General features: G+C 38.8%; 1 protein-coding gene across 16 annotated transcripts in view; it reads right to left on the minus strand.

Annotated features, from left to right (window-relative positions):
• CAMK2G (calcium/calmodulin dependent protein kinase II gamma) overlaps positions 1–24,721 on the minus strand; it is a 217,503-nt gene that overhangs the window by 76,257 nt on the left and 116,525 nt on the right. For all 16 annotated transcript variants that reach the window (XM_026674244.2, XM_026674241.2, XM_026674242.2 and 13 more), the window contains exons 4-5: positions 3,509–3,563; positions 1,999–2,064 (exon numbers count right to left, since the gene is read on the minus strand). In XM_026674244.2, coding sequence (XP_026530029.1) covers positions 1,999–2,064; positions 3,509–3,563 — 121 coding nt within the window. The remainder of the gene's footprint in view (positions 1–1,998; positions 2,065–3,508; positions 3,564–24,721) is intronic.

The following is a 24,721-nucleotide window of genomic DNA, read 5'->3' on the forward strand; positions in this document are numbered from 1 at the left end:
GAGGGGTGTAACTTGTCATGAACACGTATTGTATTAGATCAACATTACACCCATACAGTGCCTACACAAAGCACCACACACAAAACCTGCAAATGTTTGTTAAGCTAATTTCCAGGCACTTATAATAAAAGTAACAAAACGGCTGGCAGAAGCAATTTATTGCAAAGAAGGAAGTAACTAATTTTGCACTGTAACAGTTCTGATAGCATAAACCAGGGACATTTACCTGGTTTATGCCACTCCATGGCAATAGTGACCCTGCCATGGGGTGAGTCCCATATTAATTGACTCTTAAGAGTTTTGAAGTCATAGCCATCACCATTTAAGTGCTTTTGAAAGGGAGTTGGGCACAATTGTTCACATTTTATAATAAATGATATAACTCAATAAATACAACAGAGAAGCTAACTGAGCATTCCTAGGAAGTACCATTGGATGTAAACTACCCAGATGGAGATGTGGCAACCAACTTGCACAATAAGAACCATTTGCCTTAAGTGGAGGGGTAGATGCTTGCTCTGGGAAACAGCAAGGCACCTCAACACATTCCCAGGAGGTCCATGCCAAAGGCGCTGGCAGGGTGAACTACTCTGGCAGGCTCTGAAGCGGGGTGGAGAGCAAGAATCAGACCCAAGCTGTATAACTAGAACAGAACCAAACACTTAGGAACGCCTTTCAGGCCAAAAATGGCAAAAGCGAGTGAACACCGCTCTCCCTTCCTTGCAAGGAGCTCTCTGCAGCAACGGGCAAGCAAACAATGACAAGGGAAATGCAGCAAAGTCAAGATTCAGCTATAGATGTGATCTTCTAGATATACATGTCCTTTCAAAGGTAAACCAGACAGCAATTTCTAGCTAGGTTACCCTGCAGGAACCATACAAGAGCCTTGTGAAACCTGTTTTATAACGGATATTGTATTCTAAATATTTGTAGATTATGTCTATATCAAATGCATGATATAATAAGAGAAATTATTATATATTTATACAGCCATTATTTACAGAGGAAAAAAATAAGTATTTACTTACATAGAATAAGTGCATTGGATATGACCTAAGCTTACTTTGCACTTACAAATTACAAAGGATGGTGGAGAGAAAGATTATATCATTCTCCTTTATAGAAAAGCCACTTATAAAATACCACACAAGACATAGTAAAAATATATGGCATGATTAGATTGTACTTATGACAAAAGCAACAGATTAAAAATAAGATTGTCTTTACTGTTGAGCTGCTCCTAACCAAACAGTAGCAATGCAGATTTGGTATTGCAATTTTTAAAAAAGAGAAAGTGTAGGTAGAGTGAGTGTCCTTGTGAAACTGAGGTGCTATCTAGAGGACGTAAAGAGAACCAGGGTTCAACTTTCCTCCACTTATCCAAGGTGTATCCAGTAAGCTGCTCTAAGGTTCCAGAGGAGAAGCAAGGCTTTATGAATCTTCAACAAAACCTATATCTGCAGTCAGTATCAACAACAATGCACTTAAATGCAAGTTACAGGGATTTACTGTTCTGTTCAGTAAGATGGTTGAGACCACCCTGCTTTGTAACAGGGAACTAGCTAACTAGCTTTTTTTAAAAAAAACCACAAATTTAGCAACACATGCAATTTAAGGGCAATTTTATTACCCTACAGCTTAAAGTACTTGAATACCAAGTAGAGCAAAGACTACCTAGCCTACCTATTCATATGTTAAAAGCTACCGTGATAAAACAGATTTTATAATATTTTATTGTTCTCCCTATATTTATATAATCTGGCCTAAGAATAATTTATTGTGGCAACTAATGTTTAAAATGGCTATAAACTATTCAAGTATTATGCCTAAACTGTATGAACACTTTCAGTAAAATCTTGTCAAGAACTGATATTTAGCAGATGTCAGAATTGCCGTCATGTTGACCAAGTTGGGGCAGGACTGACATTAGGATATTGGCCATAAATAAATTAAAACAAAATAAAAGTAAGAAAACCATACTAACCAGCATGAACTTACCTAGCATCGGCTTCACTGTAGTATTCCCTGGCAACAATATCTTCAAATAGCTCCCCCCCAGTCACCCTAGAATCAAACATAATCCATGAAATTAAGAAGTCAGATAAAGACTTTGATGAAGCAGATGTCAAACACTAACACTCAATACCAAATGGAAAGAGAAGCTCCCTCCTCGGCTTCTTAAATAATTTTTAAGAGGTTTAATTCCAAAGCAAGAGATAATTAAAGACTAATAATCCTCAATCATGTCTGTTCAGCACCCAATAGCTATCCCTAAGCTCTTTCCTATACCTGTAGCAAAGCCAAGTGCAGGAGCTGAATTGTGCACTGCAGAATGAAATGATGGCAATAAAAGAAAACTACGGCCTGCAGTCTAGACTACAAATAATCATTGAGTTGTACTACTAATTTAGCCCAAGCATTACAAATTTACTGGAAAGAAACCAATAGAAACCATGCCTCAGCAGAAGCAATTCTGCTGACTGAACAGGAGGAAGTCTATTCTCTATTTTTTGGGGGGTTGTCTATCAGCCAATACCCAATAACTGCACACAAGAAAGTAGTCTGAAATAACTTCATTATTTACAAGTTGGTCTTAACTCTGGCTTAATTAGCAAATCCTGACAAAAAGACATTTTCTTGTGCAGGATTTAGGGCCATAATACTGTTTGTTTGCTTAAGTTGAAATGGCATGGCATGGCATGGCATGGCATAGACTAGACTAGACTAGACTAGACTAGACTAGACTAGACTAGAATAGACTAGACTAGACTAGACTAGACTAGACTAGAATAGAATAGAATAGAATAGAATAGAATAGAATAGAATAGAATAGAATAGAATAGAATAGAATAGGAATTCTTTATTGGCCAAGTGTGATTGGACACACAAGAAATTTGTCTTGGTGCAAATGCTCTCAGTGTACATAAAAGAAAAGATACATTCATCAAGAGTCAAGAATCATCAGGTACAACACTTAATAATAGTCATAGGGTGCAATAAGCAATCAAATCATACTAGGAAGCAGTCAATATAAATTGTAAGGATACAAGTGACAAAGTTACAGCCATACAGTCACAAGTGGGAGGGGATGGGCGATAAGGAGTGATGAGAAGATTAACAGTAATAGTAGTGCAGACTTTGTAAATAGTTGAACAGTGTTGAGGGAATTATTTGTTTAGCAGAGTTCAGGAAAAAACTGTCCTTGTGTCTAGTTGTTCTGGTGTGCAGTGCTCTATAGCGTCGTTTTGAGGGAAGGAGTTGAAACAGTTTATGTCCAGGATGTGAGGGGTCTGTAAATATTTTCACAGCCCCCTTTTTGACTCATGCAGTATACAGGTCCTCGATTAAAGGCAGGTTGGTAGTAATTGTTTTTTCTGCAGTTTACATGCAATTACCTGCAGATACTGTTACTAAGGATGGAAAAGGGAGAGAGGGAGGGAGAAATGTTTCCAAGTCTTACATACTTTTCAATGACCAAAGATAAAAAATAAAAATAAAGCAGACTTACAGATCAAATACAAGGTAATGGAAACCTTCTTCTGAAATACTCTCATGGAGCCGCACTGCAAAGAAAGACGAAGACTATGAGGAAGAAGACAACGTTCACACTTTTCAGAAGTACGTCAACTTTAACAGGAAAAAAGCTTGCAGCACCTTTAAACTAATATTTTCCCTTCTTTCGAACTAATTAGTTTTCAAAATTCCCAGGCTTAACGTTGTAACTGAAATACTATTAAAATATTTACTGTGACAAAATAGCAAACCCTGTTATGCCTACAGGCTCTCGGTGATTTCTAAAGCAATGAGGCAGCGTCACCTCGCAGCGGGAGAATGAGCCCGAGACAAGGTGGGTTAGCCTAAGACAACACAGACCGTTCATGGATCAGTACAGGACTGAAGTGAATTGGGGCGTCCTCATTCAGATCTAGGGGACAAGTACATTGGAATTAAAAATAAGGAGGTAAATCATGGAGAGTGAGGTGAGAACGGGATGCAAAGCTTCTTTTTTCCTTGCTGCCATTTTCCAAAAGTCAAGCCTGCTGTTTCATTCAACCCCACCTCCATAGCACAAACAGCATTGCTACGGGAAATTTAGATCAGGAAAAAAGTACTGTAGATTTAAAGGCATTTAAATTTCACTCCTCAATACTACAGCTCTTATTTAGCCATGGACACAGACAAACACAAACACACAGACACACGCTTATGATTATTTTCTTTTTAAATGGTAAATACAAAAAGCTACAGCACCATCAAAATAAGTAGACTGTGCTAGTCAGTGAAGAAAGAATACCTAAATATTGCCATGAAGAAAACAGAAAAAGATCCATATACTGTAAGTACCAATGATACAAAATCACTTCAACTACATATTGTATCAAATAAATCGTAAGAACTACAGGGAGTCCTCAACTTACAGTCGGTTGCTTAGCGACCTATGATATAACAGCTCCCCCCTCAAGGTAGTTAAGGTCTGGTTTTAAAGTTACAGCCGTTAAAATGCCCGGTCATTGTTCAGGATGCTGCAGTGGCCACCTCACCTTTTCCCCCCACCCAAGCCTTGGCCTGTTCCAAAGCCGGCCATTCAGACAGGCTTCATATCTTTCAGAGTCTGATTATTATGAGACTGATTATAATCCTGATGTATATTGTTGCTGCTTTAGAAGTAATAGCGCTGTGTAGCTGTCAATCCTACAAAGTAGACCAGACTAAGAACAAATGCCACGTAGGTCCACTCCCCATCATCCAGTCAGAGCTGAAGAACCTTCTTGGATGAGAAGTGAAACATCTTCAAAGAAAAACCAGAAAGTCCACTTGCCTCTTGAAAGGGGAAAAAAATCACTTTTGGGACAACCATGACCTGGATGACTGAGAATCTCCATAGATATTTAAGTAAGGAACAACTCACTTCAATTAAATGGATTGACTCTCCCTCAACTTCAGGTGGAGTAAAAACAATTAACTGTTAACGATATTAATGTATTACAAGTATTTTAAAAATGCTATTTTGAAAACTATTTATATGCATACAAATGCAATGGCTGAAATAGAATATATCTTTTCAGTTGAACCCTGTTTTTTAATACATGGTATTTTTGCACTCATTTTCCATCTATTCATAAAAAATTAAGCACTTGAAAAGTTCATGCAAAACTTTTCAAGAATTAATCTCTAACTACAGCATTTAATTAGAAGATCAGCATATAAGCTTGGAGTGGTAGACTGCCAGGTGCATTGGTACACCGCAGGCTAAAAGCAACAAGGGTCATAAAAAGTGTGCTTTTCCCAATTTAACGATTATAGGTTAATCTTGACTTTTAAAAAGTTGTTTCTATAAGGATCTGCAGTTCAGTGTCAAGTATGAATCAACTTTTTCCCCTTAAAATAAAATTTTATTCCAAAAGAATAAACAGAAGAGATTCTATAGGGCCTTGCTAAAGAGAGTAGTTGGACTGCATAATAATTGCAATCTATAAAATGATGTATATTGAAATTGGAACTAGCTGCGATTATTCCTGAAAAATCTTGAGTTCAGCTGAACATCCTAGTGAAAAAAATCAGCTCAGTTAGATGTTACCGAGTCAGGTCTAACCTCAATGATTATATAGACAAATTCCTATCATCTTGATATTTCCTCAGTGATAACCTGTAAAGGTTCCAAGGACATTCCAGCAACCATTTTAATTCTATCCATTCACTTTATCTTCCCATTCTTTTATTTCTCTCAATCTCCCAATAACCATTCTTTCTATTCCATGTTTTTCTCTCATCCCAAGGTCATGGTTCTGATTACTGAGCATTATCTCAATGAATTAATCTGTCTTTATTTGTCCAGGACTGATCAGTAATTATCCACAGGCATATTATTCGCCTATTTGTTTTTATTAACTCTTATTTATTACATTACTAAGCTACCCCACTCCAAATTATTTCAAAGAATTAAAAATAATAGTTGCATCATACAACCAAAGCATCCACAAACTAGCAACTATTAAAGGGACAAAGCTATTAATCAATATCCTTAACAACACAAGGGTCCTGTCCACCTCTTTCAACCCTGATTACTGTTGAATAATGTCAATGCCAATGACGTTCATGTGGTGCTCCAATGATTTTGGGATTACACCCAAGGCACCTCTTACTGTTTGTCTTTCCTTTCTTTTGCCACAGTCATTCTAGTTCTATTTGTATTGCTTTTGTGATTTTCTATTTTATTCTGCTGTGTCTAGATATTGCAACGTTCACTGTCCAGATTTTGTTATCTATTATTATTAATAATATTCATTAAACATGAAACTCAGTCAACAGAACATTTAAAAATGTACCACTATTACTACTACTACTACTACTACTACTATTATTATATTATTATTATTATTATTCGCACAGTCAGCCAGAAGTTCAGACTGGATTTGGCATTTTTGTCTACCTATCGAGTCCTTAGCAAGGACCTGGGATAGGCAGATCTCGATGTTTGATGATGTTACAGATTAGTGTTGCAGGATGGAAGCTGTTCCTAGTAAAACCATCTTTTGCAATTGACTAATGGTGAATTTTGTCAATGCCAATGATGTTCAAGTGATACTCTAGTTGTTTTGGGATTGCACCCAAAATGCCTATTATTATTGGTACTACCCTTGCTTACTTTTGCCACAGTCATTCTATTTCTATTCATATGTCTTTGAATTTTGTGATCTTCTCCAATTCTTTCTCTTCTATTCTGGTGTCTCCAGGCACTGCCACATCCACTATCCAGACTTTTTTGTCTTTCTTATTGACAATTGTTAGATCCCGGGATGTGACAGATTCTGTCTAAAGTTCCAGAGCAATTTAATTTCTTTATCATTATTATTATTGATCATTGCACAGTCAGCCAGATGTTCAGACTGGATTTGGCATTCTTGTCTACTTATTGGATCCTTACCAAGGAGCTGGGTAGGTAGATCTAGGTGTTTGATGGTGTTACAGATAACATTGCAGGATGAAAGCTATCCCCAGTAAAGCCGCCTGTTGCAATTGAAATTGTTGTTATTTTTGTTGTTGTTCTCAAGGTTTACTTTCTGCCTTTCTTTGGTTATCACAATATAGTATTTTGAAAGTCACTTGGATCTTTTCCTCTCTGGAATTTTCCCCCGTTAATGTTTCACAATGATTTTATCTTTTGCTATGTTCCTTAGCTTCTCTTTCACATCTATTCTACAAACAGATCCTATGTTCTGACAATATGACTTCCAGGTCAAATCTACTCTCTTCAATTTTTAAGATTTAGCTAATATATTTTGACAGCAATTATTATTTTCTATCCTACAAACTACATCTAGAAGTAGCCTGGTTAACTGGATTGCAGACCCTTTTTAATTTCTTATGTAATCAGTTGGATTGTGGTGTCATCCAGACAATCGAGTCTGTATTTATGTTTTTGAAACAAGTATTAGCAATGAATAAGCAATTATCTTTGCAACACTCTACTAATCTATCCCTTGCATTATTTACCAAGTTCACATCTTCCTGTAATTTCAGGTTCTTCCATTAGTTCAAGTTCTACATTCCAATCAGCCATTAGTAATATATCCTTTTTAGATGGAGCATTTGGCATGATTTGAATTTCCCAATGACTTTCATACTGAATCTGTAGTACAGGTATACTCTATACACTCACACAAAGTTAAAGTTTACTGGATATCCACTAATTCTCCTAGATATGAGCATATCATTTATTGGACTACAGACAATCACATTCTTAGCAATGTTCTTTCTGAGTATCATTACCACTCTGTGCCTTCATGTGCCTCATGTTGTTAATAAATGTATTGTGTAATCTTATAAATTAAGTGGATAATTCTGATCCACTTAAATTCATTTATTCCTAAAGCTTCCAATTTGATATGTATTATTTCCTTTTTGATAATTTCTGCAGCATTTATTTTTAAAAAATATAATATTTTATGCCTGAGATTAAAAATCTGAAATTGGAAAATTATCTTGCTCATTTATTTTTACAAATAATTATGTGCTTGGAATTCTGTATTTATAGTTGGAAAATTTGTACAGAAAAACCTCAAAGCATCAAGAAATTTTAGTACACCTTTACAACAAGGCTGCCAAACTTGCGGCCTGCAGGCTGGATGAGTCATGCACTGGCCACACCCATGCCTGGTTTAGCAAAGGGGGAAAAGTTGTGATATGTCACGTGACAATGCCATTGTCAGCCTTCAAGATTTTCTCCCTTTGCTTTGCATCTTTCGGCTGTCATAAGTAACTGGGGGAGGAGGGGGGAATGGTTATGGGAAGTGAGCTGGAGGTGTTACAACCCAGAACTGTATAAACTGGGGGGGGGGGTACATTCTTGCTTAGGTTTCTATCTTATGCTATGCGCAGCTGCAAACCTTTATCAAACTATGTCAAGGTCAACTGACAGAAGCCTCATCACCACCTGGAGATGCCCACATGATGATACACACAACTTTTAATTGGATGAGCCAATTGAACTATTGGGGGTGGGAACGTTGCCATTACTTTGTATATGTGATTTACGTGCCCATTTTCTCAGATTCAGAATTCTTTTGTTGCTACCACTTGATTTCCAGTAAAAGATATCTTTTCTCTGATTAAAGGATTTTGAATGGAGCACCAGCTGACAGCCATGACGATGCGGATTTGACACCCCTGCTCTACAATAAAAGGGTGAAACAATTAAGGGCAATTTTGTTTTTAGTCTAAATTTAACGTTTTTAAATGACTTTACCTGACTTTGGTTAAGGACTATAATCCAAACCACCTGGATAGAAAATGGTGCTATAATACTGTATTTGATATGGAATATACTCCTTTATTCATCAGCCTAACTTCCATACCTGGAAAGATACTGGCAAAAAATAATAAAAAAAAAACAGATTTGTGAACATCTAAAAACAACTAAAGTCATAACTACTAGCCAGCACGGGTTTGTTAAAAACAGATCATGCCAAACCAATCTTATTTCATTCTTTGACAAAGTGACTAAATTAGTAGATCAGTGAAATGCTGTGGACATAGTATATTTAGACTTCAGCAAGGCATTCGACAAAATAGACAACAACCTACTTCTTGGTAAGCTAGAAAAAAGTGGGATAGATAGGATTAGATGGATTCATAACTGGCTGACAAACCATACTCAATGAATAGTCCTTAATGATACCAACCAATCTACAACCAATCTAGATGGACGGAAGTAAGCAGTTGGGTACCACAAGGTTCCGTCTTAGGCCCAATACTCTTCAATATCTTAATAAATGACTTAGATGGGGGAACAGAAGGGGAATTTATCAAATTTGCAGATGATACTAAACTGGCAGAAATAGTCAACACCCTAGATTAGCTTAAGATCCAGATGGATCTTGACAGACTTGAACAATGGGCCCTATCCAACAACATGAAACATGGAGAGAAGCAAGGTTTTACACCTAGGCAGGAAAAACCAAAGGTCCAAGTACAGATTAGGTGAAACCTGTCTCAAAAATAATAACTGTGAGAGGGACGCTGGAGTCCTAGTGGATAATCACTTAAACATGAGCCAGCAGTGTGCGGCACCTGGGATTTTGGTCACCATTTTGACAGCACTTTGAAGTCAAAAACATTTTGGACTCTTGTATACACTAGGGAAAAACCCAGTGTTTGGTAGCCTGGAAAGACTTTCCAACCTCACCTGAATGGGTCGACTCCCAACATATTAAAGCCTCCGAACTGCTTTGAAAATTCCATGACCGATACCCAGATATGCCGCATTGAATTGTTTACTGATTGGGAAATTTTGTATGTCTCTCCCACCCCTCTCCTTTTACTTTTGCAGGACTAATGTCTCTGTCAAGGGGAGCAAAATGTCAGATCTGCCTGGCTCGGCTTGGGGGTCTCGCAGACATCCTGCCATAAAAAGAAGTGGAGGGAAAAATGAAAGGGGGAAGAAGGGAGGAGGATGAAAGGGCAATAAAGCTTATGTGTACACGATAGGAAATCGGGAATGAGGAATGGCAGGTGATAAGGGCCAGAACAGCCAATCCTGTTTGTACCAGAATCCCATGCTCAGGCACCCTGAGTAATATGCAGATTACCTCCAAACATCTACATCAGGGGTCTCCAACCTTGGCAACTTTAAGACTTGTGGACTTAAACTCCCAGAGTTCCTCAGCCAGCTTTGCTGGCTGAGGAACTCTGGGAGTTGAAGTCCACAAGTCTTAAAGTTGCCACGGTTGGAGACCCCTGATCTACATCTTGGCGAGCTCGGGTTGGCTGGAAACAGACTGGTCATGGGAGGGGCAGGGCGGAGGAGAACCTAACCTTATTTTTCTATCTAGTGAGCGTGGGAGGTTTCAGAGCTGGCTTGACTTTACTGCACTCAACATCCTTAATAAAGAACCCTTTGCTTTAACCAAATGGAGTTGAAGGCCTTTCTTTCCTAAGTAATCAGATTGGGGAAGGTTTGACACTACTGGATTATCCTGAAGAGTCCATATAGAGTCATGGAATTTTCAAAGCAGTTTGGAAGCTTTAATATGTTGGGAGTCGACCCATTCAGGAACAGCAAGAGGAGATTCCTAGAGCAGCTCAGGGGCTGTGTTTGATTTCTTCTGTGTCCAATAATAGGAGGAAAAGACTTGCCCTTTCGCTCCTATTAGAATGGCTGGGGAACCTTTAGTTAAGCCCAAACCACCATGGCTATTTAGGGATAAAATCTCAGTTCTACTAATCCCAGTATTAATTGGGTTATAGTATTTGCAAAGCTAAACTCACCATCAGCCGTAGAGGTCCAACCAATTAACAAAATTAAACCCAAGTTTTTTAATCCTTTTTAAGCTCTCACCATCCATCAATTAAAATTCAACTTTCTAAACTTCCATTCATGAAAGTCATTGACATCTCTTTTGCTGTAGCAATGGTGCAGGGTAATTCTCACCACCACCAACCTATGAGAGTAAAGAGCCTCTGCTACCCACCCAAGACGTGGGTGGATTTTATAGTACTGGAATTGCTCTAGGACTGCAAATGATGGACACTGAAAACAGAGATCTTAATTCTTTGTGCAGTAATACCTGCATAATATTTTGGAAGTCTTTTTCAATGAATGATGGTAATAGTCACGTAATCAAAGTCACTTCTATCATATTCCCTAGATCAGTGGTTCTCAACCTTTTCTTCACCATGGACCTCCTCTAAATATCTTTTTTTGGCCACAATTCATGGCCATGGACCCCTCAACACTTAAATCATAACAATTATCTCAAGACTTAAATCATAACATTTCTTCAAGCCTTCGTGGACCCGCTGTGATAATGTTGCGGCCCCTCAGGGTCTGTGGACCACAGTTTGAGAACCACTGCCCTAGATACTTGCCAAAGAGCCATTAGCAAGCCTCTAGGACAGGGATCTCCAATTTTGGCAACTTTAAGACTTGTGGACTTCAATTCCAAGAATTCCACAGCCAGCTGGCTGAGGAATTCTGGGAGTTGAAGTCCACAGGACTTATAGTTGCCAAGGTTGGAGACCCCTGCAGGAGGAGCTGTACTGGTTCTCTCACAATTCACTATGATAAACAGGGAATTGAGGGACTGCAAAAAACTGACTGGCTATGGGAGAAATGGAATTAAAACGAATTACATGAATTGAGAGTTAGATTGGTATAGTGGTTAAGGCATCAGGTTAGAAACTGGGAGATCGTGAGTTCTAGTCCCATGCTGGGCACAAAGCCAGATGGGTGACCTTGGACCAGTCATTTTCTCCCAGCCCTAGAAAGGAAGCAACGGCAAATCTTTTCCGAAAAAAAATCTTAACAAGAAAACTGCAGGCTCTTGTCTAGGCAGTGCCTTAGAAATGGACATGATTGAATGGGAAAAAGAAAAAAAATCCGCCATATTACTCAAAATATTACCTTTAGCATCAGGATATGCTGAAGCTAAAGATATAAGATACATACGACCTAACAGTGGCAAAGGAAATATGGCTATATGTTATGTTATGTTATTATATATATATACTATATATTTTTAACAATATTACTGATAGATCAATTGCCTCTGAGGGCCACAGCCCACTCATACTAGCACAGCCAGGGCACAGCCAGAAAAGACTGGGAGCAGCCTACATCATCAACCACAGACTGAGCAGCCAAGCTTTGCCAGCAGGGCTGCAAACGTAGCTGCCAGTAAAAATATACTCTTAAATTAAATCTGTCAAGGATAGTGAAGCTTCCCACCCCCAGCTTTCATGATTATATTAAAAGGGTCAGATTTTTCTCTTGCTGCTAGTTCCAGAAATTCCAGAAAGACTGAGCTTTTAATTAAACATTTGTCTTTAAAAGCGTAAGGTGTAATACAAATAATTCTTCAGAAAGACTCTGCTCCAATAGGTAGCCATGGCTCATCTAGCTTACTCTAGTGACATGCAGATAGTAAACTAAGAAGCACATTAAAAAAAAATTCTTAATCTCTGCATCCCAGCCAAGGAATATGAGTGATGTAAGGTTTAGAGCTTCTTGTAAAGCAACACAAATGTAGACAATCTAGATGGCAGCAGAGAACTACAGAAAAGAGTCTTTCATAGCAGCAAGGGGACATCCATATTGTTAAATTCCGGAACAAGCAGATATAGATAATCAGAATTGGAAGGGACCTTGTAGGTCATCTAGTCCAACCCCATGCCCAAGCAGGAGACCCTACACCATTTCTGACAAAGGGCAGTCCAATCTCTTCTTGAAAGTCTCAAGCTTCATGTCATCAAGACAAAAGGCAGAACCTGCCTTTCGAGGTAAAGATCTGCTTAAGGAAAGCAAATATGTTATGCATCAACTTCTGAAAGCTCTAAGGAATTATTGGAAGTTTTTAGCTAAGGAAAATTAATTGCCAATATTTGCCAAATGTGGTTGGCAGACATTCAGCAAGCTAAGCATAATTTTCAAGAATAACCTCCCCCCTGTGCCTGAAGAGAAAAGTTTTCAATCAGTATGTGCTACGTATTCAAACATATGCCAGCGAAACATGGACACCAACCTCACAATCGATAAAGCTACAAGTGGTGCAAAGAGCCATGGAAAGGTACATGTTCGGCATCACAAGACAAGATAGAAAGACCTGCACATGGATTAGAGAACAAACATCATCAAGAGAGTAACAGAATTGAAATGGCAATGGGCTGATCACATAGCAAGAATTGATGGCAGGTGGACTAAGGCATCATAGAATCGATTCTACTTGATAAAAAGCATCCACAAAAGAGATATAAAACAAGACGGATCAACATCAGTAGCAAGTATTGTGGGTCCAAAAGCTCAAGACCATATTGATTGGAAACATGAGGAAAAGGCCTTCTTTCGCAGTTGATAGACAATGGCTAGAATGATGATTCTAACCAATTTAGCTGACAACTTTGTCATCCAAAAGGTAGAGAGGGAACTAGAGGAAAAGCTATACTGGACCTAATTCTTACTAATAGAGAAGAAGTGGTAGAGGGAGTTGAAGTCACCAGAAACTTGGGCAAGAGTGACCATGTCATATTGGAATTCAATATAATGCAATCACAAGCAATAGAACATAATCCAGCCAGTGTCTTAAACTTTAAAAGAGCTGATTTTAACAAACTTAGAGAGAGCCTAAGAAACATTCCATGGATGAAATTCCTGAAAAAGGGGAAACTCAATAAGCATGGAAAACTCTGTAAATTATGATCATAAAAGTCCAGTCCAGCAGAGTAAAACGGAAAAAGAACAAGAAATCCAAGAAAAAAAAGAGGATGGTTGCACAAAGATCTCTCTGGTAAACTGAAAGACAAAAAGGATAAGTACAAAAAATGGAAAAACAAAACTAAGGCAGAATATCAGCAGATAGCCAGAATTTGCAAAGATGAAGTCAGGAAAGCAAAGGCTCAAAATGAACAAAGACTTACAATGAAAGTCAAAGATAATAAATATTCCAGTATTTGAGAGGTCACCACAAAGTACAGGAGGTCAAGTCATTTTCCAAAGCACCAGAGGGCAGGACAAGAAACAATGGATGGAAACTAACCAAGGAGAAAAGCAAGCAGGAATTAAGGAGAAACTTCCTAAAAGTGAGAACCAATGGAACAGAAGTTGCCTCCAGAAGTTGTGGATGCCCCATCACTGCAGCATTCAAGAAGAGACTGGACAGCCATTTGTTTGAAATGGTCTAGGTTCTCCTGCTTGAGCAGGGAGTTGGACTAGAAGACCTCCAAGGTCCCTTCTAGCTCTATTATAATTGATTGATGATGATGATGATTCGCCAAATATGGTTTTTGCATACTTCGGGTTTAATGGAATGTTCTGGACAACTTTGGAAGGAAAGTCTTGTATTTTTTGTTCTGATGCAAAACTATTTTTGTTGAGGTAAATAGTAATTTTCTATTTATCTGTTAATTCCTATTATTCCCTATTGAAATAAACCAATTCAATCAGGGACTGCCTTGTTTGTATAGTTAAGGCAGCCGAGGTAATCCAAGTTAGTCTGAAGGCTTCCCATATAAGGTCTGGTTCGTTTCTTTTTTTGGAGCAATGACTTTAGAAGGAAAGCAACACATTGCCTGCACTGTATCCTCTCCAAGCCTATATTAATTTGGGGAAGAGAGAGGATCTAGCCTGAGGTAACTGCAGAGCTGTTTCTGAACTGCTACAACCCATCATTCTGAGATGGTCATAGCCAATGCGACATGTGCCATGAAGACAAATTTAAGGAACAAAATCTTAACAGAAACTTCGCCAAGACGTGAGTGGGATATAGGGTTCATCAAGACTTCAGAAGGCATGACAGTAAAGTACAGAAAATCAACCTACTTTCAGAAGTAATGGGCCTCTTGCTACTCATTTTTAGGTTTTGATGGAGAGTGTATAACATTGTTTTGCCTAATCTCAGGTTCTTTGCTGCTGGTCCTGACAGTTTTAGCAACCACACTAAACTTTAGATGAGGAATATGTGAATAATAGTCAGGCTGCCTAACTTCTGCAATGCAGATCTGAGGCTACTCAGGAAGCAGAACGAAGGACCTTAGAGTTGTCCAGTCATCTGACCACAAATCTAATCTAGTAATATCAATAAGTGGATATTGGTTTTGAAATCAAAACCCTCTGGAGATCATCAAGTTGACTATTCCCAGAATAAAGTTGACTTAACTAAGTTATGATGCAGTAATTAAGATGTTTTCCCAAGATTCCAATCTAGAACATGGTTTACCAAGAGAACTTACTGCAGCTGCTAGAATAATTTCCTCTGTGCTAACATTCCAAACATGTGGATAGTTTCATCTGAACTTTAACTGATGAATTGATTTAATGAAGCAGGGTATGCTTTATTTTGTTTTAATTGCATTATTCTATACATATTAATGTATATTTATGTCATATTTATGATAAATAGAATAAAGTCTTACCTCAAAATCCCAATCTCACATAATTATAAGAAAAATGTACCACAGCATATGCCCTTATTTTCAATTACCACTCAGTATTAGCACATATACAAATATTGAGGGTATAGTAAAAGCTGCCTTAAGGAGAGATTAACCTGGGAAGATTAATCTCTCCTTGATAGGGCTTGATCTTCACACGTACACAAAACTGGCTAAATGCTTAATGATGCACGTTTAACCGAACTTAACTGCACAATTGTGCAATTAAATTTTATACCTTTGTGAACATTAAAACTTGTGATACCTAGAAAATAAAGCAATCTGAGTATGGTATTTGCTTTCACAGAGGTTAAAAGTGCTGAACTATTTAATTACACAAGCAAAAACTGAAAAGAAATTTCATTCTGCATTCACATAACCCCAAACTATTACCACCATTATCTTCTCATTTCATGAATTGAGGAAAAATAAGTTTTTTCTTTTGTGCCCATTTATACATGAAATTTATACCCCATACCATACTAGGCCTCTGTCCCACTGTTTACCTTTGATTCTAATTGATTAAAGCTTGTATATATTATAATAACAATTCTTTAAGAAATTAGGATGTTGTTCTTCCTTCTCCCAGTATTCACCAACAACTAGTCCTTGGAAATTCTATAAATAAATGCCTCAACTACATGGAAGAAAGAACATATATACCATCAGAATTCTTTTATCTGTTTGTAACATTCAATTGGGCAAAATGGTACCTCATAGGGCAACAATTAGGGTCACAAACTCTATCAAATCAGCTAACTTACAGAATGTGTCCAAAATCCAGGACCCAATATACTTGTGGGATTAAAATTTGGCAAAGTATCACACTTCATTTCTCAGAGAACCACAGATTGCATGGCACAAGAGAAGTTAGAGGAGCATATCCATGCCACCTTTATTTCCTCCCTCTGTGCCAACAGGCTGGTGGCAAGGCCACAATTGGCTGCTTTGGAAACAAGGCCAAAATTTGAAATCTCTTAACAGCAATGGGCAGCAAGGGAGAGACTTGGATACCAGTAAGGTTGGCTGGGGAGCATGGCAGTCAATAGGCAAGTCCTCTTCCTCCAACAAGGATGGAGTTTTCCTTGTGTTCCCTTTGTTCCTCCTAACCGGAGTAAAGTGGCAAGTAGCTCTACAAATTAGCTGAAAAGGAGAAGCCTTCATTGGGGCTCTGCTGAGAGTCAAGGGGAGGGGAAATGGTCCAGTCTATACTATATGAGGAAAAAAGGATAACCCAACTGATCATGAACATTCTCTAGAAGTGTAGGGTTTTAGTTCTGAAAGGACTGAATGAATTAAGAGTCTGCGGCCAGTCATGAGGGTAATTGGACTCCTTTCCCTTCTAGCAAATTGTATCAGAAAATGCCTAGCAAGGAGAAACCAGTACAATATGTAATGTACGTGTTATCTTTTATTGTAACTTAAGTAAATGGAAAAATTATTTCTTTGTTCCCCTACGCACGCGCACACACACACACACACACACACACACACACACACACTTTTGCCAATGCTGAAACAGACACAGAAGATTTGAAGGACACTAAAAAAGCTAAACACAACAGACACACAAATGCAAACCTTTCAGCAAGGAACAGAAACAATTACATTGTGCCTCCCATGATAATCTCAGTCTCAGCGTAGGTGCTACCCAGCATTAAAAGGGAAAAATAAGAAGGGAAAAAAGGAGCAACATTTCATTGCCTGCCATCAGCCTCACAGTTGAGATAAAGCAAGGAAAAGAAATAAAAATACGATTCATCAGACACCAAAAAGAACATGCTAATGCTATTCATCTGAGCCCCCCCTCATTACAGCATGACGGAATCTACTTACTTAAAAACATACCTGAGAGATGCTCGGCACTAAAAGTTATGTAATTTCTAAAAAAGGGAGATGACAAACCTATCCCAAGCAACTTCTTTTGGACTCCCTAACCATCCATTCTGCAGTGCAATCAGCTGCTTAGGAAATGTTTTGCAAGGCAGGCCTTGGGAATCACCATGAAAGGAAGGGAAAGGGGGACAGCTCTTTTACCCTACAAATGCCTGGAACCATGACAACCCAGCCTTTTCTTCAGCTAGCCGTGGGACCCTTCGAGGGCAATGCTATTCAAAGCAGGAACCAGGAAAGCATCAAGTGGTATTTGTTATAAAGAGAAATTAAATAGATGGTCTTGTGCCTTCTGTGCGATTGCTGGTTCACACGGGAAAAACTGAGTGCGGCACGCAGAAGGCAAGAGGCAAAGAGGCTGGCTTAGCAGAGAGCCTGAGCAAGCTGGGTGATGGAGAAACTGAAGAGAGGTAACTGAAGAATTATTAGAATTACATTTTCCAAGCTGTTCTTAAAGTAATCCGTTCCTGCAACTTACAAATTAATGTGTGCAAATTTCAAGTATAGGAAATGCATCGTGCTTTGTGAATTTCTCTTCTAATATATATTCTGAACCAGAGTTACAATTTGGCTGCATGGCCCACTTGTTCAATGAAAGCAGGTCAAGAACTTTAGGTCACGAAGCCAGTTGCTGCTGATTTACTCTAAACAATGCTGTTTAATCAACTCTACCAAATTTGAAAAATGACAAAGTTCAGTGGTAAAACACATGCTTTACTTATATAAAGAAGCCCTAGTTTTAGTCTTTAGTACAGTTTATCCTTGGTACAACAACAGCAAAAATCCCTGGAGAACCTCTACCAGTGTAAAACAGCTGTTTACACTATTTAGCCTACAGCTATAAGCCTAGAGGCAGATTGTATGAGGAAGGTTGCATGCTGGATAGAAACACATTGTCTTTTCATACAAACTCAAAATCAGATGGCACTGATTTTGATATCTTGCAATTTGTGACCACCTTTTTGTGGGCCTACAATATTATTTTATTTTTCCAAATAACAAAATACATGTCATATTACAAGCACTAAAATCAGAAAAATGGAGTTAAGCTATAAACTAACCATCATTATCAACACTGCAAATGCACAAACATTGTGTAGTTTGCTAACAATGTGCCCCTTTTTGTACAATGATGCTAAAGAATCAATCCATAAATCATCCTAAAACACTGGATATTCTCGGCTTCACTTTTTTATACCAATAAAATTCAGTTAAAATTCAATACTTTTAAAATTCAATATTCAAAACTATACCCATAATTCTTGGGAGAGGAAAAAAATGGAAGGACAAGGAGAACAAAAGGACAGGAAAGCCAAGGATTTGTCTTTTACATGTGAACATGTAAACAGGCAGTCAGTGTTCCAACAAACAAACTCCAACCCAATAAATTCTGAGACAAACATTTTTTCAAAGTTCCATAAAGATAAAGATGCAGGCAAAGTTTAGATGGCATAAGAAGTAATACAACTGGAATAGTCTTCTATGCAAAGATTACTAATCAGAAACTCTGCTTCTATTTCATGGCTGATTGATGAGGTGCCTTTTCTGTTAGTAGGGAGTTTATGCTTCTAATTAATTTTGCAATATACCCTTGTGTAATTCACACCAAACACCCTTTATTGTGGTTATTTTTAGCAAATTTTATTTGTTTTAATTATAGGTTGGATCTATCCTAGAGCATAGTCATACTGCACTCCCACGGAAGTCAATGAGATAAGTTAGTCATGACCTATCTACACTTGATAATGCTGTGCTTTCATCCTATGTTGCTTTAAATGGGCCTAACAAATAAAATAATTTCCAGCAATTCTCTCTATCGAAACTAGGGAGAAACCAGGGCAAGCCACGCCAAATCATTGTTTACTAAGGACAGGACTGAAGCCTGGTAACATATTTTAATATATGTATTTTAGACACACAGCGCAGCCTGTTCAAAACATCCTTATTGTTGCACGCCTTCAGGGCACTGTCAACTCACCAGCTGCACCAGAAGTCAGAAAAATACTTATTAAGCAGATCTCTTGTGCCCAGCACCGCTTTGGAAGAGGTTCTGGAACCCCAAGAAGCAGGAGATTCTAAAACAATTGCACAGGGCCCAGTTCCTCTCAAGAGAAACATTTCTGAACTGGCTTTGTCCTCAGAATGTGAAGAAAGAGCCTTCTGGTCCAGGCAAGTCTCCGTCTAGCTGCTGGGAATAGGAAAAAAATCAGCCGTCTAATGCACCAAGGGCCCGCAGGTATAATTATCTACCTGCTAGCAAAGGCCCTCTTGATGAGTAAGAGCAGTTTTCTAGTCCAGGGGTCTCCAACCTTGGCAACTTTAAGCCTGGGGGACTTCAACTCCTAGAATTCCTCAGCCAGCTTTGCTTCCCCAGGCTTAAAGTAGTCAAGGTTGGAGACCCCTGGACTAGTCAGCTGCACTTGAACTTTTGTTGAATCTCCAAGAGCTTGTAAAGAGCTTCCAAAATGCTGGACAGGTTGCTGGAATTCCATTTCTGAGTTCTAAGTAATTTCTGATACTTTGGGGTAGGTGGGAAACATAACTAATCCCTGCCTTTTTCTTCATCTGCTTTCCAGAGTCAGCTCTTGTTGGCAAGAGAATACAGAGCAATGGGAAAATAGATGATGTTTTGAAGAAGAGTAAAGATCTGGGAGCGGAACAAAGCTACTGCTTTAGTGACTGCCCTGCTTTTCTGTTCAAATTACAAATTAAGAATAGGTATAACCCAAATTGTTGACTCAGAAATACAATCATGATAATTGGTCCTATAAAGCAAACCCAAATTAAGGTTTCTTTCTCTTTCAATTTTCTCCTCCTTCCAACCACTGAACTACAATGAGAAGGATGTGAGAGTGAATGGGGGATTCCATAGGTTTTGAAGAATAAATAACAATCCTCCTGCTGTTTACCAAAGTTAATGATTTCACTGGGACAAATTCTATTCTTCCTCCTCCTTGGTTAAAATGAAAAGCATCACCATAATTTGACTGCATGTTTTCATTAGTACTTTGTTATATCCCTCCAACGGGTTATTATCAGGTTCCCTGTTCCTCTAAAGGAGAGAAAATAAATCTGTTGCACAAGATGAAAAGTATGAAATAGAGAACTGGTTGGAAATGTACTCCAACAAGAGACAAGAGGAATCTCAATAAACACATTTTACCAGTTCTTCTGATTCAGAAGCTATTGGTCCAAGAATTAGGAAGTTTGTAACTTAGGTGCTTTCTTAAAAGAATTTTAAATCTGAATGCAAAACGAAGAGTTCTGGGAAAGCAAATCATATCAAACAGCAAGTCTCTGTTAAAAAGAATTGCACTAAATATCCACTTAAATATAGTTGGTTCACTAAAGTAAGCCTATTACAGTGTAGATCCTTGGACAGGAATAACATTTCTTAAGAGACATAATGAATCTGACAAACACAGACTGTCCAGCTTGCAAAGCTGTATACGTGAGTGAGATATTTGCAAAATTACAGATGATAGGGAATTCTCTTCTAGCCTTTCATGTTCTTGTGCAACTGCACATTTTATTTTGAAAAGAATTTGAGGTGACCTACAAAATAATGTAGTTAAGATTGGAGTAGGCAATTTGTAGTCTTCGGTCTAATTCCAAAATTCTTTGGTAAAAGGTCAAGTTCCAATTTCTAATAAGCATTTTACTATAGTCTGCTATCTGTTGAAGCGAGGAGAAAAAGTGCAGAGACAATGGTTTATATTACCACACTTGGCTTCAGCTCCCTATACATACAGTACAGTGGTGGGATTCAAAATTTTTTTTACTACCGGTTCTGTGGGCATGGCTTGCTTGGTGGGTATGGCTTCGTGGTCATGTGACTTTGTTCTGTATGGCCGAGGAGGAGAGCAGCCAGACAAAGGGGTGGATGCTGGAGGTGACTCTTTTTTGGTCTCCAGCTGCCTCTTTTGGCACAGAAAGTCTCCCCCCAATCGGCCAACTGCTGTCCTCCTCCTCGGCCATACAAAACAAACCGGAAGAGAAAAAGGGGAGCAGCCGGCCAGTTGGGGAAGGCTTCTTGCGCTGCGAAAGAGGCGGCTACTGATATCTGGCTTCGCTTCGCTTCTCCAATGGTCCAGCGCTGCCCTGTTCTCTGCGCCGGCTGCTCGAACTTCCCGGGCCCAGCACATAGAACAGGGCATTCTTTTTTCTGTGCGGCTGCTGGATTGCAGCCACACTGAAAAAAGCACAGAGCAGCTGTAGGCATCTCGCAACAAGGAGGGCGAGAAGCCCCTGGACATCCGCCCACCCACCTGCTGGCTGGCCGCGCTGGGCCAGGCTGGAAGAGGCATGTCTAGCGGGCGAAGGAAGAAAGCGTGCTCCAGAAGGGTGGGCAGATGTCCCGGGGCTGCTGCACATGCGTACTGCATGTGTAGCAGCTGCAAACGCAGTGCGCATGTGCAGCAGCCCTGGGACATCTGCCCGAGCTGTGCCAGGGCCACCACGTGGTAGGGAAAGCTAGGAGAGCGATCGGGACAAGTGAGCGACCAGGCAATCAGGTCAGGAGCGTGGCCAGCCAGGGGTCACCACCAGGGATGGGATCCGACCAGTATAACTACTGGTTCTGTTGCTCTGTGTCGCGCGTGCATGCGCGAGTCGCGCGAGTGCAATTTATGATCTGCTGAGCTGCCAGGACAGCTGAGCAGCGCTGCATACGGGTGCGCAGCAAATGGAAAAGCCCTTTTTTCCTGCTTTTTCTTTCTTTTTTATAAATTTTATTTGAGTTTTCACAAAAAAAATACAAATAAAACATCTTTTTTGAAAGTAGTGTAATCCTGGGTTACATTTCTTCGTACAGACACAAATTCAATTTCATGCTCATTTTTATGTCCTATTCCATATCTTATTACTGTTTTACATTTTCTGCATAGCTTCTCCCCTCTTTTAATTTTCTCAATTTTATTTTAATTGTCTCGTCTCAATTCAAATCATTATATTTATATTTTTTGTCTGTCCTGTTTCAATATCTTCAAATATCTTCAATTATCTTTTCTCATTAAACAAAGTTTCTCCTGTAGTTACTGATTGGAGTATGACGCCTTTATATCTTTTAAGTTTATCCATTTAACTCTTATTTAGGCTTCAATATATACCCTAAAGTTATAACATTCAATATAATACATAACTTCCATTCGGATTCTGCTTGGTACATTCTTAAAATACACACTATATTCTTAAAAAAAGAAAAAATTATAAATATATGTAATTAAAACAACACATTCCATTCCAATTCAATTCTATCATTAATATTAATATTCATTAAATCTTAACTTCTTTAACATTACTTTTCAATTAAATATCATACTTCTATGGGAACAATTATAAGCTTTCCATAATTAATTCCCCCCCCCTTCACTTATATTTTATAAAACATTAACTAATTAAAATGTTCCCGTCCCTTCCTAATTCAATTTTCTCATTTATTTTATTTCACTTATTTTATTAACAAACATTTCATTAAATTACACTATTTTACCCCTCATTTTAATCATACATTGTTTCCAATTTTCTAAAGTTATTTCTATTACTAATATAACAATACAATCTTATGTACCTTTACAGAATCCCTTTTTCAGTTAAATTTTCATGTACCTTTACAGAATCCCTTTTTCAGTTAAATTTTCACCCATTATCTCTAAATAGGTCCTGTTTCTCTATATCTTGTTCCGGTCCTTTATAACTTCTTTTCCTTTCCTTCTTCCCTCTCCCCTTTTTACCCCCTTGTCTCTCTACCTCTATTTCTCTCTTCTGTATTCCCCTCTTCTGTTGCTTTCCAGTATTATACTTATTTTTCGAATTATTTTTCTTTTCTTTGGTTGTTTTTTTAAGTCTTAAATTCGCCATTCTCTTTCCCCCCTTTCCTTTTTCTTCCCCACATAGAATTACTTGTTCATTAAAGATGGCTTCTTCTTTGTCCCAGTCTTCTTGTTTTGCAGACGTTTCTTGTTGTTTCTCATAGTTCCAAATCTCCATTTCTAAGAATTGAAAAACGAAGCCAAAAGAACCCCTCCCTTCTTGTGCATCTTCTTTATACTTTTTTAAGTTCCATTTTCAATTCATTCAGAAGTAATGCCATTGTATAAATTTTTAAACAACCACCCGATTAATTTTAGTCATTCAAATGCAATAACCAAGAATCCAAAAATCACCAAGTAATCCAAATACACGGAAGCTGTTTCCTTTTGCTCTTTTTTTCCACTTTCTCTTCCTGGGGTTCTACTGTTTAGTTACAAAGTTTTAGTTAAAATGTATCTTTTAGAAGTCTTGTTGAAGTTTTACTGTAGATTCTTTTTAATTCCAGGCAGTCTCCTCCCTCTTTCCAGATCCTGCCCTTTTATTCTTTTTCTCTCCCTTTCTGCTTATGAAAAAAAATTTTAGTGTCCAGAAATCTTTATTATCCCTTTGACATTTTGTTTTATTTTCAGCTTAATTGCCTGGTGAAGTCAAAGCGGATTTTTCTGATTTCTTATTTAAGTCTCTTAGTTGTCAGTATAGGGAAAGGGAGAGAAGAAAAAAAAAAACCAAACCTTTCCCTTTTCACTTTCCTTCGCTGCTTCCGACTCTTCTTTGGGAGCGATGTTATTTTTTTGTAAGTTTAAATTCCAGGGTACCTTAGTGGTTGCTTTTGCAATTTAACCCGGTCAGCCAAAACTTTCACTTCTTATCTTCCTCCTGCACATTCTTTTCCAGTCGAGTTGTTCTTTGAGGTGGCCATTTCTGACCACCGCTGCAACCACCTTCAGGAAAGGGAGTAATGGCCAGCTGGGGAGGAGAGATGCGGCTCTCCTCAACTCTGCTGGCAGTCTCCCCCCCTCTTCACCACCTCTATGGGGTGGCTTAGCCCCGAAACCAGCCAGCTTGGGGCGCTCCAGCGGCGAGCCCAGATCGAAACCGCGCATGATCGCGGATTTCTGTCTGTCGCTGAAGGAACTCAAACCGGAACCTCTTTTCCTGCTTTTTCAACCGCAGTTGTGCTGCATAAAGCAGCTTTGGTTAAAAAAGCAGGAAATAAAGGACAGGTAAGAGCCCAGACGGGCGGGCCAAAACAGCAGCAGACATAGAACCGGTTCTGTGTCTGCTGCTCTTCAGAGCTACCGGTTCTGTAGAGCCAGACAGAACCGGTAGAATCCCACCCACCCCTGGTCACCACCAGTTCGGCAACCAACGCCAAATCATCGCTACCGGTTCGCCCGAACCAGTAAGAACTGGTTGAACACCGTCTCTGGTACAGTACCAGCTCCTGAACATAACAGAACATGGCTGCTTTCAAAAAAACAGTTGTCTACTGGGACAACACAAAATATTCCTGCTCAGAATGTGCTGACACCAACACTGGCCATTCTGAGCTGAGACCAACTTATTCCAGCATCAGAATTTTTCATCTTAGATT

Source organism: Notechis scutatus, chromosome 4 (assembly GCF_049901735.1).
Source record: "Notechis scutatus isolate UNSWTSFEM ecotype Mainland chromosome 4, rNotScu1.2, whole genome shotgun sequence".
Classification (NCBI taxonomy): Eukaryota; Metazoa; Chordata; class Lepidosauria; order Squamata; family Elapidae; genus Notechis; species Notechis scutatus.